The sequence below is a fragment of the Euleptes europaea genome, chromosome 3 (assembly GCF_029931775.1).
Source record: "Euleptes europaea isolate rEulEur1 chromosome 3, rEulEur1.hap1, whole genome shotgun sequence".
In the NCBI taxonomy this organism is placed as follows: domain Eukaryota; kingdom Metazoa; phylum Chordata; class Lepidosauria; order Squamata; family Sphaerodactylidae; genus Euleptes; species Euleptes europaea.
In genome coordinates this window covers 72,825,755-72,844,037 of record NC_079314.1, presented here as the reverse complement: position 1 = coordinate 72,844,037, position 18,283 = coordinate 72,825,755, and the positions used below count along the sequence as shown (strand labels likewise).

Genomic DNA, 18,283 nt, shown 5'->3' with positions numbered 1-18,283 from the left:
TCTCCAGATATGATCAACTCTTCCAGTGAGCAAATTGAATACAGGATTTAGTTCTGATCTCTTGCCTCTATCACCATGGGACCATCTCTCCCTTGAATAACTATCACAACCGGTTCTGGGACGCTTCTAAGTAAAGGAGACTTTTATTTTCCTTTTTCTAACGTGTGCATATGTGTGCGTGAAGGAGTGATGCCAGGATACCATGCATAAACAGAATTGTAACTTCCCACGATCTATAATGCTTTTTAGTCTGCCAGTTGTTAAAGGTTGCAGGCTGTGGCACCACAAAAAAAGAAACTAACTCATGCCCCAATAGTTTACCCAGTGAACTTTCCCAGAATATTTGTGGTGTTTCACTTTCTTGCATTACTATTGTTGTAAAAAGCGAGAATTTTAAAGCTTCTTTTTTCAAACTAATGGGTTTACTATGGTCACTTTGTTATAGCCTAGTCTTTTATGCACTGAGTACTTTCCACTTCTTGCTGGCCATCATCACTTCTAATCAGCATTCCACTTGTGATCCTGTGTTTGATTAACTAGTTTTAACAGCATACTTTCCCCTCTTTTAAAACAGAAAAACACCAAATAGAACAAAAGTAAGCAACACAAGATTCTATGTTTCAGAATTAGCCTTGAGGGATGCTAAAAAAACTAAAACTAAGGAAACAGTAATTAACAGTGATTACAACAAGAAGACGCAGAGCTCTGAAATGTGCATGCAAGTGTCCTTGACACGAGCAGAACCAAGCAGCAGGTTTTGGTTTTGATTATAACTTTACTTGCTATTTTAATAAACATGAGCCAGTATTCAAACTTTAATATCCTGCTGAGTAGCTATTTCCAAATAGCAATCCAGGTCTTTTAAACAACCCTTGCTTTAAAAAATAATAATAAATCAAAAATTGTTTGGCTCTGTCTTTGCTTAGAAAAGTTGTAGCCTCATGGTAACTCTTTTTTTTTAATAAGTTCATTTCCAAAATCAAAAGCAAGGGCTTTTTTTCCAACTAAGTGTTTCCGCATGTGCCAAAAGCATCAGCGCTCACAACTTTCCTGTGTCGTGTTAAATGGGTTCCCGGAGTAAAGAGAAGAGACAAACCCAGGAATGTGCCTAGCTCTCAGCTATGCCAATCAAGGATACAATGGTACGTACAGCTCTTCTAGGAAGCGGAGATTGTGCAGGGAGCTTGAGGGTAGCTTTGAGATGTTGTTCATACTGAGATCACTGCAGAGGAAAACAGACAAGAGTCTTGATACCACATGTACAACCACAGTATCCAGCTGTTCATTCTATACATTTGAACATAGCACATTCAGGAAAAAACAGTGTATGTGCAAGTACTAATAAATTAACCTGGGTGATTAAAACTTGTTTATACCAGAGGATTTCTATGCTATTACTTCAAAATAAATGGTTTTAGAACTACGAAAAATTTAAAATATTTGTATTAATGAAAAATACACAACATGCTTTAATAAGCACATTTTCAACAGTTTTTAAATGCTCTTATTTCAATATACAATCCTTTTAAGAAATGGGATATTGGGCACAGTCTGAGGAAAGATGCCTCTTTTTCTTAATAAGAATGGACTCTCGCAGGCACTGAGCAGCAGTATCTGAACATTTACTTGAATTCGAAAAACACAGCTAAAATTTACTCTGGCTGCAGATCGTGATGTACATCTCTAGAGATTTTGTCCTATGTTACTCTTCTGATAATGAAAAAACAAATATTTTGATTCACAGAAATCAAACACACCCACCCAACATTCTCCTTTTAACATGCTCCTTTTGCAGGTTCTCAAGTTGCATTAAATCGGTGAAATGAACCACAAAACAAGGGTGCAATGTGATCCTGCTATGTAGCACATTTCCTGGTGGGGTTCCACAATAGTTCCTGGCACAGGAAACCATCAGCATTCTAAGATCTGGTCCCAATTCAAATTAACCTTACTTTTATTCTATAGTCCAATTGATCAGATTTTTTTATGTAGGCCATAAAGGGCAGCACAATTGTTGAAGGCTCAATTCACTGAGAAGTTCTTCTGTATATGTCCCATAAAAATAAATGTGCTATACAAGAACATAGTTAGTTTACCTGAGCCTCTGCAGGGCAAAATTCCACTGGTACGTTCTTTTGCACAAGCCTCATATGAATGGGAGCAACACAAGAATGTAGTCCCATTCGTTTCAATTTGTGTGCTCAAAATATTCTCAGTGGATTTTCCCTGTATAGGCACAGACTATTAATGGAGTGCAAAATGGAGCACCGCAAGCAAAGCATGAACCTCACAGAACTAGTCCTGACAGCAGAATTTATTTACTTAAAATAAGCATCTCAGGAAACAAGGCAAGTAACAACAATATAAAATAATTTGAGAATACAAATACAAAAACAACAGATAATGAAAAACATTAAAAAGAAATTTAAAAACACCTTATTTCCCCACCAGCAGGATAGTTCCCCTTTGCCCAGGTGTAAACACTGATACAAGACCCCTGTATTAGACACTGCTATTGTTTTCAGCCACATTTATTTAAGAACATTACAATGGTCAATATACAACAGTGTGGTCCATAAACCAGTTAAGGAACACTTACATTTAACCTACTGTTTTATAAGTGGAAATGAGCATTAAATTTAAGCATTTTGTGATGAGATTCAAGCTGCAAATCAGGCAGTTAATGATACCGGTTTAGAATTTCTTTCATCTCATGGGAAAGGCTATTGTAAACAAATGATCTAAGTTTTATTACTGCAAATACTTAAAATTCTTATTAATCATGCTGGTTATTCACATGAGAGGTTACAACTGCTTTTAACAGACACTTTTAACTCATACATGTTTTTATTAGATTTACAGTTATTTCCTGGACCATACAAATATACAGGACAGACTAGGAAATAAATGGCATATTTATTAATATTTCTTAACGATTGTCCATTTTCTACTAGAAATTAAACGTTTTGAAGACAAACCCAAAGTTAATTTATTAAATAGATCCAATGTGGTTATTAAATTTCCCTCTTTTGCTGTTTAATCATGCTTTTCTTTCTCAGTAGTTGGCTTCCCCTTTGTTTTGGCAAAGGAACAAAAGATTTTCTTTGGCAAAAGTACAAAAATAAAGTAAATGAAACCCCATCCATTGAATTAATTATATATTAATGGACAATAAGATAAAGCTTTTAGGGTGATGACAGTATATGTAGAAAATACAGTTGTGGGTTTTAATGAATACTTTATAACTCAAGGGACATGTTCTGAGTAGGACTGATTCTGGAATAACAGATAGATCCTGTACAAGTACAATTATCCAAATATCAAATTGTATACTTTGACTAAGACAGATATGCTCTTAAATCTAGGACCCTTATGAAATCAGTGTCCCGTCTGCAAACATACATATTTACATAAGAAATCAAGAAATATGTACATCAGCCTAAGGTAACCATCATCATGTCTACTAGTAAACTGACTGGCCTCTGTGTGGATGGTGAAAGCTGCAATGCCAGGGCCACCTACACACAAGGCATGGGGGCCACAGGGGACTCCCTAGGCATGCAGAAAGTATGACTTTGTAAATTAACCAAACAGGAGAGTGGAAACTTTAAAACAGCCTTATGAGAACCAAATATGCTCCAGAAGGTATGGGATATGGGAGAGCCCACTAGTTGAAGTGGAAAAAGGAATGGAAGATTAAATTAACCTGCTCAAGTCCATAAAGGCTTAGAAAATCCTGGGAGGGAGAGATATTGAATGATAGGATGAAATTTTTAAAAGGAGACTGTGCCATTGAGTCAAAACAGCGTCATAGCGACCCCATCCATGGGGCATTCCAGGCTAGTGACAAGCAGAGATGTTATGCCATTACCTTCCTCCATGAAGCAACCCCAGTCTTTCTCGGTACTCTCCCATCTGAGTACTAACTGTGGCTGACCCTAGGAACACCTAGCCCATACAGTGGCCACTATAAATCAGTATTTTGCCTTATAAACTTGTCCATGCACCTATAAAGCAGTCATGGAGTTAAATTCGCATAGAGACAAGGAGGGATCTGGGAGGAACTGGGAGGGGGAGGAGACTACATACCTCAGCACCCTGTCATGACCATGTTACTCACATAACCAGCTTTTGTACTCACTGCAGCTATTGCTTGGTAAGTCTCTGTGAAAGGGTGGCTGCATTTGGGGCAGCAGGAAGGGTTGGCTCAGTGACTGGCACCGAACCCATTTCAGACTAGGAATTCCAAGAGGGTGGACTCGGCTTATAATAGACTAGCAAACTCCAAAATTCACCATTAGCATTACTACAGACTCTATCTCTGGATTATTTCAGGATGCTTCAGCTAGGACTGCCCACACACCCCCAAGACCCTGGTGATGAATGAAAGGAACCTCTATAGATCAGGTTTACTCTATCACCTGTCCCCAGGAATATTGTCCTGCTAACATTCACGAATACAACTCCTCCCCAGAAACTCCCTCGGCTTCTGGCATCCTGCTGTTATCACGACACTGGCCCAGAGGCAGCAGTGGGAGATCAGAATGGCCAATAGTCGTTGCAGTCCACACCTCAGAAGCATTCAGGATCAGAAGACTACACTTTAACATAATGATGATTTCCTCCAGGAAGTTGAGGCCAATAGCTCATGTCTTCCTACACCAGTATTTCAGCCCTCAATAGGCTTCTGAACATTGTTGGAGGAACACTCCTGACCTCTTGCTTGGTGGCTTAGGTTTCCTTGTTAGTTCCAGCCTTGCCTCCAGCCCCCTCCCATGTTCTGTCCAGGGTCCTGATACTGACAGTGCCTTCCTATTAGCATTGTAATCACACCCCTGGAGCCTCCCTGCCTGCCTCTCAGTTCAAATCACTGATGTTATTTTATTTTTATTTTTTTCCTGAGAATGTATTTTCAACAACCATATCCCTGGAACTAGGCAGAGACTCATCGGCAGGCTTTGGTGTTAAACATGAAAACTCTTAAGCTACCATGCTCCACCTACCACATAAAACAGTACAAGTTTCAGGAATCCTAACACTATCTCCATATGGCTTGATGCAGCTTTATAGGAATACTGCCGAGAGAAACCTGACTCATATAATGCTCAGTTCCCCACAGTCATTAGAAGAATATAATATATTTACATTTCCCCACGTCTATCCAAAATTGCATTTGAATTTCAGATTTTTTTAAAAAGTACCAAGGCCTTACAACTAGCAAATACTGCATCCTTTGCACTACTTCCACAGGAACACATAAAGCTACCCAATAACAACAATTTGTACATAACCTCAAAAGCAAGCTCTGAGGATAATGCATGATCCATAACATGCCTATCTATGTCAACAGGTTAATTGTTTAAACTAAGGCTAGCCAGAATACTGCCTATGGGGGTTACCGCACTTGTATTCCCAGTGATGTATTAAGAGTTTGAAAATGTTATAAAAAATACTGTTCGCACGTTCTATGTATTTTCACCAATGTATTAAGAGTTTGAAAACATTATAAAAAATACTGTTCGCACTTTGTTTGGCCCCTTTAGCTGTGAAGACGTCTTCCAACCATTTATAAGCTGTGGTATCCAAAAACCCCTTTAAAGCGATGTTTTTTATATCGTTTTCAAACTCTTAATACATCGCTGGGAATACAAAGTGCGGTAACCCCCAATGACAGGATATTGTAATTTCCACTCCTTCCTTTTTCTCCTTTCCTGCAGGAATTTCCACTTCCCTTCCTTGAGTGTCAGGAGAAAGGCAGGTTTTTAAAAAACAAACAAATAATGTTCCCAATAAGGGCTTACTCATATCTACCAAGTAAGTTCATGGCTAAGACAAAATCTGAACGAGGCATTTACTGGCTCACAGCTCAAACTCCTAGTTCAAATTATGAGGTATACTGCACCAACTCTCATGCTTCTGTTTTACTTACATAAACATATTGTTTAAAATATCATTTGGGATACAGTACAATACCTGGCATGGATGTTCAATCTCTTTAGGAAACAATTTTGCTATCTAGTCAAGATTCTAGTACAGGGAGCAGGAAGAGCACACTGATATCGGAAGAAGAAAGTAACGCTAAAAGCTCAGATATAGTTTGTAATCTTAAATTAATCAGGCAGGCAGTTGACATATTTTCAGAGCTAAGAATGTGAAACTTTGATTGCCTGACAAGCTCAGGAGCAGAAGTAAATTGCCATATTCATCACCACCACCCCTCCCAGGAATGAAACACACCACTTCCTTTGCAAATTAAGATCTCAATGCGGCGAGCAATAAATTACCAGGTTGAGTTAACAAAAGCAAATTCAAGTGCCATTCATTCATTGTATTTCAATAATAGGTTGCAAGACATAAATAATGAACAATTACCCTATACAGTAGGATTGGATGATGAAGTGCTGGATATAATTAAATCCAATGTTTCTAATGTTATTCTTCAATGCTACTCCCACCAACGGCCCATAGAAATTAGGTCACAGAGACACAGTGTTTTTGGGAACATTGCACATGGATGTCCACACTGCAGCCACAAGCCAGCAGGTGAAGCTTCTGATCTCTCCCAGTCAAGTATCTAGCTGCCTACCCTCCTATCTGCTTTCCTAAACAGGTTTCTCATGTTCAACGAACAAGGGTAAGGTTTCTCATGGTCACAGGATGGAGATCTCAACATCCAAACTGTAGTCATTCATAGAAAGAAGACAGTGTCCGGGGTTGGTGTCCCCACCCCCACATTTACCTCCATGACAGGAGCAACCCCCAGCCCATGCCAGTCAAGCCAGTAGAAGGAAGCCAGGCGCAGCCCCAAAGAAGCTGATTCTCGGCCCACTGCGGGGCCAGGCACTGCCAGGGATGCCAAGAGGAGCCGATCGAGGGAAGAGTCTGGGGAAGGCAGCATCAATGAAGCAGCAGGCAGAAAAAAAATGAGCCCAGGATTGGAGTAGCCCAAGTGCTCAACACACTGCAGGGCCCGACAGCCCAACGTTACTTCATAGGAGCCAGCAAAGGAGGAGGAGGAGGGGTGGCCAAGCCCAGGCAGTCCTCTGCCAGGCCTTGGGCCCAGGACAGCCCCAACACAGGTGTGGAGGAAGGAGCAGATGGTGTTGGCCCTCTTAGGCTTGCATGGGCCGACAACATAGCCCTTTTAAGAAAGCCAAGAGGGAGGCGCAGGGGGGCTAGAGACACCAGCCTGTGGCCCATTGGCTCTGGTGTCTGTCACTGCATGAAGGGAATGGGGGAGCCTAGGGATATCCCTCCTCAGGGAACCCTTTAAAAGGCAAGCCCTGGGAGAGCTGAGGGAGGAAGGTCTGGATCAACCCCAAGAACCCACAGGGAAGGCAACTGGTGGGAGAGAGAGTGAAAAACTCTCCCTATTCATCCTATTCTAAGGCTCTTCCTTGGGCAGGATCTTCAAAAAGGGAATGTTGGAGGTCACTATAGCCACAGATTCTGTCTCAGCTCTGACAGAGTTTAACTTCCAGGCCACTGTTACTAAGAAACAAGCAAATAGGATAGTTCATTGGAAATCTGGAAACTGAGTGATGAGAAAGCAGAGGAAAGCAGGCTGGGCCATATGTATGGCTAGAAACTGATGATAACATTGGGCTGTTCTTGTTGCTCGAGGCCATTGTAAGACCTTCTTTGGTTTCCTTGTAAACTCTGTGATGTGTATGGGCCTTCCTGTGCTCTGCTGTATTAGTTACTGTTCCATTACAGTAGTTTAACAGTGTAATCTGTCCTCGAAGTCGAAAGCCTTTATTGGCATTAGAATGTAGCAATCTAAAGCAATTACAATAAGACCATAATATACAGAGTACATCAACCTCCATCAGTTTACAATAAAATCGATTTAAAAGGCTAAGAAGGTTACTTAATTCAGCAGACCTAAACCAGCCTTATTTGATACACAAGCGCTCACGTTCTTTGATTGCAAGCTGTAGAAACCTTACCAACAATGCAATTTTTATTGGGTCCTGTGCGGTCATAAGAAGGGATACCTTAATTTTGGCAGGCAACCATTCCCTGTCCGCAAATAATGGGTCTATAAATTGAAATCGACCCCTAGCATAAAGAGAACAGTTAAGTAGGACATGAGGGACTGAAGGCTTTTGACTTCGTAATCTATCCTCAGCAAAATCATGGCAATATTGTACACTTGCTTAGTGAACTGTAATGTGATGATAGCTTGGATTTTTGATTCGTTAAGATACCTGGTTTTATAGCCAAACAACTGGATTTGCATGTTTCATGTTGTAGCTGATTCTCTCCCAACCAGTATGTCAGTAACCTTATTCTTCCCTTTCTCCAGTTTTAATTACAATTACTTCTCTGAAAAAAGAAGTTTTTACTCAAAACATCTCAGAACTCATGAATAAATATCATCTTGTGCCACTTCAGATTTTCCCTTTTGTCGTAGGGCAGAATTATCACTTTACATATGCCAACTAAAATAAGCACTCCGTTATAATCCAGGTTCAGAATATTTCAGGGTCCTTCTTTAGCAAATGGTTCATTCTACAGTATACTGAGAAAGAAACTCATCATGGTGAATGCAACCAAGTGGACAGAATCCGAGTTCAGACTGGGAAGCTTAAAGTTAAGGCTTAAGGTTAGGTGATCAACATCCAACAGCCTTAATTTCCCACCACAGACTATCAGTATTCTCTGAACTGGTGTCCCCAGTTGCGGGGGGGGGGGGGGGGGACGGACCATTTTACTATTTAAAGAAAGCTTTTATGAAGGTGTAAGAAAACAAAGCTTGCCGTTTATGCCTGGAAACGGCAGAGTAGAAATTGAATAAAATAAACTAAAAATGTCCTTTCTTCCATGGATTTCTGACTGGCTATGGAATGAATGACAGGGGAAAAAATCCTCACTCTCTAGCTAGATGATGCAGACCCTGGGCTTCCTACAGGTTTGTATACACACTATAGTAAATTTAATAATTTGACAGGGTGCTTTTCTGCTACAATCTCAGCTGTATGTAACACATGCTCAGCTGACTTTCCCCCCATTAAGCTGCAAAACATTTATTTCCAGTTGTGGGCCATTAGACAGCTGTTCTGGCTGCCCATTCCTGGGCTCTAGCCCTCGCCCTTTCCCACTAATTGGAACCGAGTTGGCTTAATAACAAAAATAATTACTTGCCTCAATATTGTCATAACTTTTTATGTTAATGACATTTTTATTCTCTAGGCAACTAAAAAAATAGTTAACCAGTTTAGGAAAGTGGTTTTTCCCCCAACAAAAATTTTAGTACCCTGCTTGCATAGGCTATGTTTGCAATACATGTGTTTGCAAAATGCATAGCCATATGCATGTAACTGGAATTTGACAAAATTTAAAGAAAACTTTAAGGAAAGTGATTAGGAGCCAACATAGTGTACTAGTTAGACTGTCAGACCAGGATCTGGGAAATCCAGGTTCAAACTGCTACTCAACCATGAAGCTCATTGGCTGACATCAGGCTAATCACTGTTTCAGCCTAACCTACCTTACAGGTAATTCACAGTGGGTAGCCGTGTTAGCCTGTCTGCAGTAGTAGAAAAGGGCAAGAGTCCAGTAGCACCTTAAAGACTAACAAAAAATATTTTCTGGTAGGGTATGAGCTTTCGTGAGCCACAGCTCACTTCTCAGGCTCATCAGCTCACCTTTAGTCCATACAAAACCACCTTTCGCTTCGCTTCCTCTTCCACTACAAATTACTAGCAGAACCCTGAAATGCGTAGCCTTGGAAAGCAGGAGGGTAAGTCTCCTTTTAGAGACATTTGTGTATAACTGATTGTGTCAATCTTCTATTGTGCAGCCATAAGAACTGAATAGAACTGTTTCCAGAAATTCTATTCAGTTCTTATGGCTGCACAATAGAAGATTGACACAATCAGTTATACACAAATGTCTCTAAAAGGAGACTTACCCTCCTGCTTTCCAAGGCCACGCATTTCAGGGTTCCAAATGGTGAAGGAAGCCAGCGAAGGGGTTTGAAAAGGACAGATACCTGAAGAAGTGAGCTGTGGCTCACGAAAGCTCATACCCTACCAGAAAATGTTTTTGTTAGTCTTTAAGGTGCTACTGGACTCTTGCCCTGTTCTACTACTACCTTACAGGGTTGTTGTAAAGATAAATGGTAGAACCAGCACAATGTATTTCACCTTGAGCTCCTTGGCAGAAGGGCAGGATGAGAATGTACTAAATACATTTAAGGAGGCAACCATGAGCTCCTCAGACTTGTGCTGGTTAAGGGCAATGGGAGCCAGCATGGTGTAGTGGTTAAGAGCGGTGGTTTGGAGCAGTGGACTCTGATCTGGAGAACCAGGTTCGATTCCGTGCTCTTCCACATGAGCGGCGGACACTAATCTGGTGAACCGGGTTGGTTTCCCTACTCCTTCACATGAAGCCAGCTGGGTGACCTTGGGCTAGTCAGAGCTCTTTTAGAGCTCTCTCGGCCCTACCTACAGGGTGTCAGTTGTGGGGAGGAGGATTGTAAGCCAGTTTGATTCTGCCTTAAGTAGTAGAGAAAGTCAGCATACAAAAACCAACTCCTATTCCTCTTCTTCTTCCTCTTCTGTTTCCAACTGAACAAAATTCCTAACCAATTTTATTCTGATACTCCCAACTCCCACATTAAAAAACTATTAGCAGAAAGACTGCTGAAAGGCTGATCATGATCCCAGAGACTTTTCTGGAAACAGTTCTATTCAGTTCTTATGGCTGCACAATAGAAGATTGACACAATCAGTTATACACAAATGTCTCTAAAAGGAGACTTACCCTCCTGCTTTCCAAGGCCACGCGTTTCAGGGTTCCAAATGGTGAAGGAAGCCAGCGAAGGGGTTTGAAAAGGACAGGGGGAAAGGAGCCACCACTGGGATCCTTTAAAGTCATCCATTTCTATAGTGGAAGGGCTTCCTTTTAAATCTTTTTTTCTCAATAGGTTATTGATGGCTTTGAAACGTAAATGGCATTTGTCAACCATCAGTAAATCTTTAAAACTTTTTCTGCAAATAGCTCAGCTCTGGGTCTCAGCTTTTCCCATTAATCTGTATGTAAGGCCACTGAGGCTTTTTCAGAGCTTAGATAATGCCTAGATTAAAAGGTCCATTCAGAAGGGAACGCTTTAGCATTCACCTTGTGTACATAGCCATTTCACCAGTGGTATTCATGGGTTGTTATTTCAACTCTGCATTTGTCTTGCAAACAAGACATTTGCCACAAAGGCTTAGTAGAGACATTCTTTAGTGAATTATTGAAATCTATTTGTCTATTGGTCATGGCTTGTTATTTTTATCAAATATACGCAGTTTGAATTCAGGAACCTTAAACTGATAGTTGTGCAATTATGTTGCAATTTTTTAATAAAAAGGAATGGTATACTTCTAATTCAGCAGTGATGCTGTTAAAAAGGAAAATCAAAGGATAATCAAGGTATTTCCTTGGTGAAATACAGCCTAGCTTTTATTTTACTGTTTCTATATCACCTTTAATATTTTAGCTATCATGCTTAGTATAATTAAAAGAATTTTACAAAGATAATATTTATGATATTTTGTCTTTCTATTTTTATAATTTAGGGACTAGTGTTATTTACTAAGAGCAAACAAAGCTAGAAGCAGCCCTCCCATCTAACAGTGCAACCCTAAGCAAAGTTACACTCTTCAAAGTTCATTGAAGTCAATGGACTTAGAAGGGCTCGGCTTAGGACTATACAGTAAATAGCAGCTATTGAAAATTCTAACAGTAGCATCTGAAGATTTGCCGGGCCAACATATAAGTATGCCCAGGTTATATGATATATAATATTGGAAGCATCAAGTTCTTTTAAGATAAGAATGCAGATTCATACAGTTGCTGAATACCCTAGCCCCTCACGGTTTAAACATGGAACTAGATCTTTCATGTTTTATTTAAGCTAGTTTCCTTTAATTTTTCACCTTACAGGACCTCTATAGTAGAATCTCTGCTGACGTTTCTGCTAGCCTAAGTACGAACACCTGAACTATCACAGTTAGAGTTATAATCGGTATGTTATGATCCATTAGCAACAGTCAGTGTACTTTTGTGAGAGAAGATGCAGCCTCGTAGGCACCTAGAAGGACAATAAGCTTATATCTTTATTCTCAAGGTATGAAATGATGATATATAAAAATTGAGACAATTGTATAAAAATGTGATAAAAAATCGATATGTTTTTTAAGAATATTATATTCCTTGCATGTTATTTGCTTTTAGCTAATGGCACAATAGTATAACGTTAAATAAGTTTTTAAAATGTTTAAAAGTGTTTAAAAATGTATTAAAAACACATATAATGTTAAAAATATTAATAAGCACTACAGAGAGTCACTTATTAAAGTTATATTATTTTTATTAGGCTGAAGAAGCAAATTTATTGCGAAAAATGTAATTCCGGAAGGCGTTTTCCATCTCGTTATTCCTGCTGCGTTGGGGGACGTTCTTTTCCCCTGCTTACAACTTTAGTTACTACCATTCTATACACACGTGGACTTTTGGGGGGTTTGACTTTTCTCCCCTTCCGTGTGCAACCTAGTGGAAGTCTCTTCAGACATTGAACTAAATTCTTTTGAACTACATTCCTTTCTCTGCTGTATATATTGTCTTCACACTCGCTTGTTGTTTCTTTCCTTTTCTTGTTATATATTTGATTATTTGAATAACTTTTGCACTTGAGCTGTGTGCTGGTCTTTATTTTGTAGCAACTTTACAGAACAGGTGATTTTTTTTGTATTGTAACATCTGTCCCAGGCAAATCAATAGAAACGGTAATCAAAGACAGAATTATTAGGCACATAGAGGAATGAAGCCTGCTGTGGCAAAATCAGCATGGCTTCTGCAAAGGGAAGTCCTGCCTCACCAATCTTTTGGAGTTCTTTGAGAAAGTGAACAAGCATGTAGACAACGGTGACCCAGTAGGCATTATATACTTGGACTTTCAAAAGGCTTTTGACAGGGTACCTGACCAAAGACTACTGAGTAAACTCAGGAGTCATCGGATAAGAGGACGGGTTCTCTTATGGATTAAAAATTGATTAAATGACAAGAACCAAAGAGCAGGAATAAACTGACAGTTCTCACAATGGAGGGAAGTAAGCAGTGGGGTCCTATAAGGATCAGTATTGGGGCTGGTACTATTTAATTTGTTCATAAATAATCTGGAATGAGGGGTGAGCAGTATAGTGACCAAGTTTGCAGACGACACAAGATTATTCAGGAGGATGAAAACCAAGGATGACTGTGAAGAGCTCCAGGAGGATCTCCACAAATTGGGTAAGTGGGCGACAATGTGGCAGTTCAATGACAAGGTGCTGGACTAGATGGACCACTGGTTTGATCAGCAACTCTTCTTATGTTATACTGGATACCATTTTGCCCTGATCCAAAAGACCATTGATTTGTTTCAATAATTATATTCTGCATCCTTTCTTAATCCTGATATTATCTACAAGCAACTTCAGTCTTTCCCTCTTTAGCTGAATGGAAGAAGAAGGAACTCCAGTTTTGTTGCCTGGACTGCTAAATACAGAGATAACAAAATGAAAACAGTAAATCAGATGACCTATTGGGAAACAGGGAATAATAAAGTGGAATTCCTTTGGGTAAATGTACATCTTTTACCACAAATGGCTTTTTATTTTATCCCATCACAAGACTTTCAAGAAGACTACCAGAAATAAATTATATGGAACAAGTGTATCTGTAAAATAAAATACCAACTATATTTGATTCATACATTCAATTATTTGGCAAAATCCAGTGATATAACTGAGAACTAATTTTAAGAAAATGAAACACATAACCTTTGGTCCCTGAAAAATATTATTATTGCTTGCTCCATCCAGACAAGAAATTCATTACATTGACTAAAACATGTGATAACAAATTGCCCTTCAGAAGTCTTGTTTTACTTTGATTACATTATATATCACAACTTACAATATTTGTCTTTAGCCAGGGACTCTGCTATCTCAGCATCCTATTTTGAACTAACAATGTGCAATGATGAGCCAAAAAGTGTTACTTTGCTCTCACAGTTACAATTTCTGCTCCCCCCCCCCCCCCGCCATCATGTTCTGTGTCCTTTTCAAAAACATGAAAGTTGAAGTACTGGCTTGCTAATTACTTTTATCCAGACTATAGGAAAATCAGTTTATTTTCTTGATCAAAGCATATTAGGCAGATAATGGCTGATTAGAATGCAACAGTAAAATCTCCATACGTTTTATTCTCCTCCCTTTTCTCTCCAAAATAGTGCCTATGTCAAATATGTAAGTATTTCCCACGGCCAGTCTGGTGTTGGTTTCTAACAAGCACTGAGGATGGAACAATGGTTCCTACACAGCCACTGAAGTTCTTTAGTTCAGTCTTTGTACAAAAAAAAAAAGCACTGGGAACCCTTAGCAAGCATTTGATGAAACATCTAGATTTACATATTTCCCTAATTGCATTTTCTGAATGTGTGTGTAACTATGGGGGTTACTGTACTTGTATCCCCAGCGATGTATTAAGGGTTTGAAAATGTTATAAAAAATACTGTTCGCACTTTCTATGTATTCCCACTGATGAATTAAGAGTTTGAAACGTTATAAAAAATACTGTTCGCACTTTGTTTGGCCCCTTTAGCTGTGAAGACATCTTCCAACCATTTATTAGCCGTTGTATCCAAAAACCCTTTTAAAGCGATGTTTTTTATATAGTTTTCAACCTCTTAATACATCTCTGGGAATACAAAGTGCGGTAGCCCCCTATCTGACCAGAGTTAAAATGTTTTCTTTATTTCATTTCTATGGCAAAGGAAAGAAGAAGAAGAAGAAGAAGAAGAAGAAGAAGCCAAGCTCTAGCATAAAAATGTATGCTGCAATACTTTCAATTGAGAAAAAAATTAACTTTCAATAAAGCGGGAGACATTGACTGTCATAATACTGACAAGAGAAAAAAAAGTATTTAGCCTCTTAAGCAAACAGTATTCTAAAGTTCACTTCATTGGGTGATCCTAAAAGCCAATTTTAAATTTAACTTGAAATGCTTCTTCCTATTAATATATTTCACTCTCAACATTTTCCATTCATGAAGTTCCCTAAAACGTTTGGTTTCTCATGAAAAGTTTCCCCTAAAATTTGTGTGTCATAATCAACATTAGCTATGCGGCTCCCTTATTTGTTGTCAAGTACTATACATTAAAGGTAGATCTTATATTTAGATCAATTTAACTCTCACCATGCAGCTGTCCATTTAAAATAAAATGTTGCCTTCTTTCACTTCAGTGGGCACAATACAAAACATCAATTGAGTTTTGCCTTTACTCCAGCTGCCAATGCCCAGCCGACTTTTAACAAACCAAACGAGCTGAATAACAATGCAGCTGCAAACTTTTATGGTATTTCTGTTAGTTCTCTTTTGAGACTAAAGGTGTTAATTAGGAATCAAAGAATACAACTCTGCCAGCCCTTTTTCAAAATCTATACCATAGTTAATGCAGTTTTCAGAAGAAAAATAAATTTAATAAAGGGTCAAAAATGTTTATCACACCAGTAATATCTACTTAGGACCCTTTGATCACAAGCTTTTCATGTAGTCTTGTCAGACAGGCTGAAAATATTTTTTCCATTTTCCCCCTTTTTGTTTTCTTTTCTGAATATTGATTCTAAAGCAATCTGAAGGGGGTTGGGGTAGGGACAACTAATAACAGTTTGTTCTACCAGTGAAAATTGGATTTCTTGTTAAAAGAAATTAATCAACAGCCCATTTTTCCTATTAAAACATCTACAGTTCTGAATTGTGCCATTTACTTCTCTGTCATGTACTGAACTGAGCTCAGCCCTATTGGCCTTAGCTATCAAATATTTAGTGGCAGAGTATATAATGCATATATTAGGAATAGTATGCATTTTTAAAGTAAATATTTCAGAATAGCAGATGACATGAGTTTTGTTTTGAAAGCACATAAGTGCAAAATGATATATACAATTCTGTTGCTTATATTTTTATAATGTACATTTTACATTACAGATTTGATATAGGGGAGGGTATTTGCATACCCTACATTTCAAGATATCAGCATGAAGTCATTACCCTTAATCTGCAGTCAAACTTAAAAGCTTGAAATAAAAGTTTGTGAAGTCAGCACTGCTGGGAATTAGTCAAGGTTCCTAGCTTTCCCAGCAAGAGCTTTTACTGCGGGATATCCCAATAATGCCAGAATCCATTAATTGTGCTACAGAAGGACAGAAAGAAGTTCTAGTTGTTGATTAAACATAAATGAATTTAATATAGCTTGCAGAGTTGTCTAAACTATAAAACAAAGCCATTTTAGTTTATTTCAGAAAATAACAAATTTACAGCGTAGCTTTGAAAAATAACATGCAATTCATGATTTTGCAACTCACATCAGTTGACATTTCATTTTGATGCAAATGATAATCACAAAATCAATGACTATGATTGCAATCCTAAAAATATTTCTCTGGGAGTAACCCCTATTGAATATAATGGGGCTTATTTGTGAGTAGATCTGTTTAGGATTGTAGACTAGATCTAGTAGGGAGAGATGGAGAAGCAACAAAGAGTCCTAGAAGTACCTCTGGAAACCAAGGTAGGTAGAAAATGAAAAGACAAAACTGTTTATAAAAAAAAACAGGCTACTCCAAAAACTTTGGCAACTATAGTTTTTAATAAGGCGTTTTTCTAATACTGCTATCAAGACCTGAATTATTCATGTGAGGGCTGAATTCTGTTTTTAGCACACCTGGGTTAAGCCAGCAGTAACTACACTGAAAGCCTCTTTGGTTAGAGATTTAGGTTTAAAACAGAATAAAAAACAAAAACAAAAAACAAATAAGCGATATGCTAAAAGCCAAATTCAATCTACGGTGAAATAATCACATCAGTTCAGTTTGTGGCAGTGTAGTTGAAGCAGAGCACTGAATTGATTGAAAACTGTGCCTGCCACCGGCTGAAAGGATTGTATGATTAGACTCAAGATATTAAACAGGGTACTGGACTTGCATTTGGGATACCTATGTTCAAACTGCAAGTTCATGTCTTAACTCATCAGATACTCAGAGCGCATCACTCTTTTATATATATATTAGCTCTGGTTTTAATTGTTTTAATGATGTAGATGGGGGGAGTTAAATGGTTTTTAAGATGTGTTTTTAAAGTTCTTATTTTACCTATAAGCCATCTTGGTGGCCCTTATGAGGGTAGAAAGGCAGGGTATACATTTTGTAATAAATAAATTGGAACCCCACTTTAAACTACGGTTGCCAACTGCAATTGGGAGAAAAAGGGCAAACCATAGTTTGAGTTGGACATTTCAGAAAAAAGATGGTTAGTATCAAAATGGGATGGTGAAAAAGGGAACTCATGCAATGGAGGGGAGGAGGGAACACACCAGCCCACAGCTTTTTCCTATGAAGGATCTTCTAAACTGACCTTATATTAAAACAGTATTTTAAGATTTTACTAAAACTAAATATGCATTAAGACTATGCAATCAACATTCCTTTCAGTAGCAGAAAAACAAAATCTTTCATATAAAAACCGATTGCACTGCAAAAACAGAAAACTATTTTTCCTCATCTGTTGATCATACTATTTAGTATAAAAATGCTAACCTTCCAACAATAATTTAGTAGACCCTATAAAAATGTTCTTGGGTGGTCTCTGGGCAGGGGATAAATTTTAGAGAAAAACAGTAAACAGAAAAGATGTTTCTAACATATGGCTATCTTGTGGAAAAACAGATTTGCATTTTGTACACTTTTGGAAGGGCCTTTTACAGTCACTAAATTGTAGAAACTCCAAGTAAATCAAGATTCCAAGGCCAATAAGTACTAGTATACAAGACTGATATTTATATGGATGGTCTGATCATTTTCTCCTTTCCCAAAAAGGAAAAAAACTCCCAAGAGCTAATGCTAACGAATTACCCAAACTTTAGTTTTACCATTTCTCTTGCCTTCAAAAATAGGAAGACTCCTTGATAAAGTTTTTTTTTTCAAGTTGGGAGGAACAGATTTCTCCAGCTCTGTCCCAGTTAAAATTTGTTTCATTTTAATCCAGAGGTTTCACTCAAATGGTATTCTGTCAAATTGTGTGGAACTTTGAGGAGCAGAACCATAGTTGCCAACCTCCAGGTGGGACCTGAAGATATCTTAGAATTACAACTGCTCTCCAGACTAGAGAAAGCAGTTTCTGTGGAGAAAATGGCTGCTTTGGAGTGTGGCATTATATCCTGCTCAGATCCATCCTCTCCTCAAACACTGCC

At 38.5% G+C, this 18,283-nt stretch overlaps 1 protein-coding gene across 1 annotated transcript in view; it reads right to left on the bottom strand.

Annotated features, from left to right (window-relative positions):
- The window catches only part of LGR5 (leucine rich repeat containing G protein-coupled receptor 5), an 81,873-nt gene that overhangs the window by 49,786 nt on the left and 13,804 nt on the right, over nt 1-18,283 (bottom strand). The window contains exon 2 of the mRNA XM_056847310.1: nt 1,151-1,222. Coding sequence (XP_056703288.1) covers nt 1,151-1,222 — 72 coding nt within the window. The remainder of the gene's footprint in view (nt 1-1,150; nt 1,223-18,283) is intronic.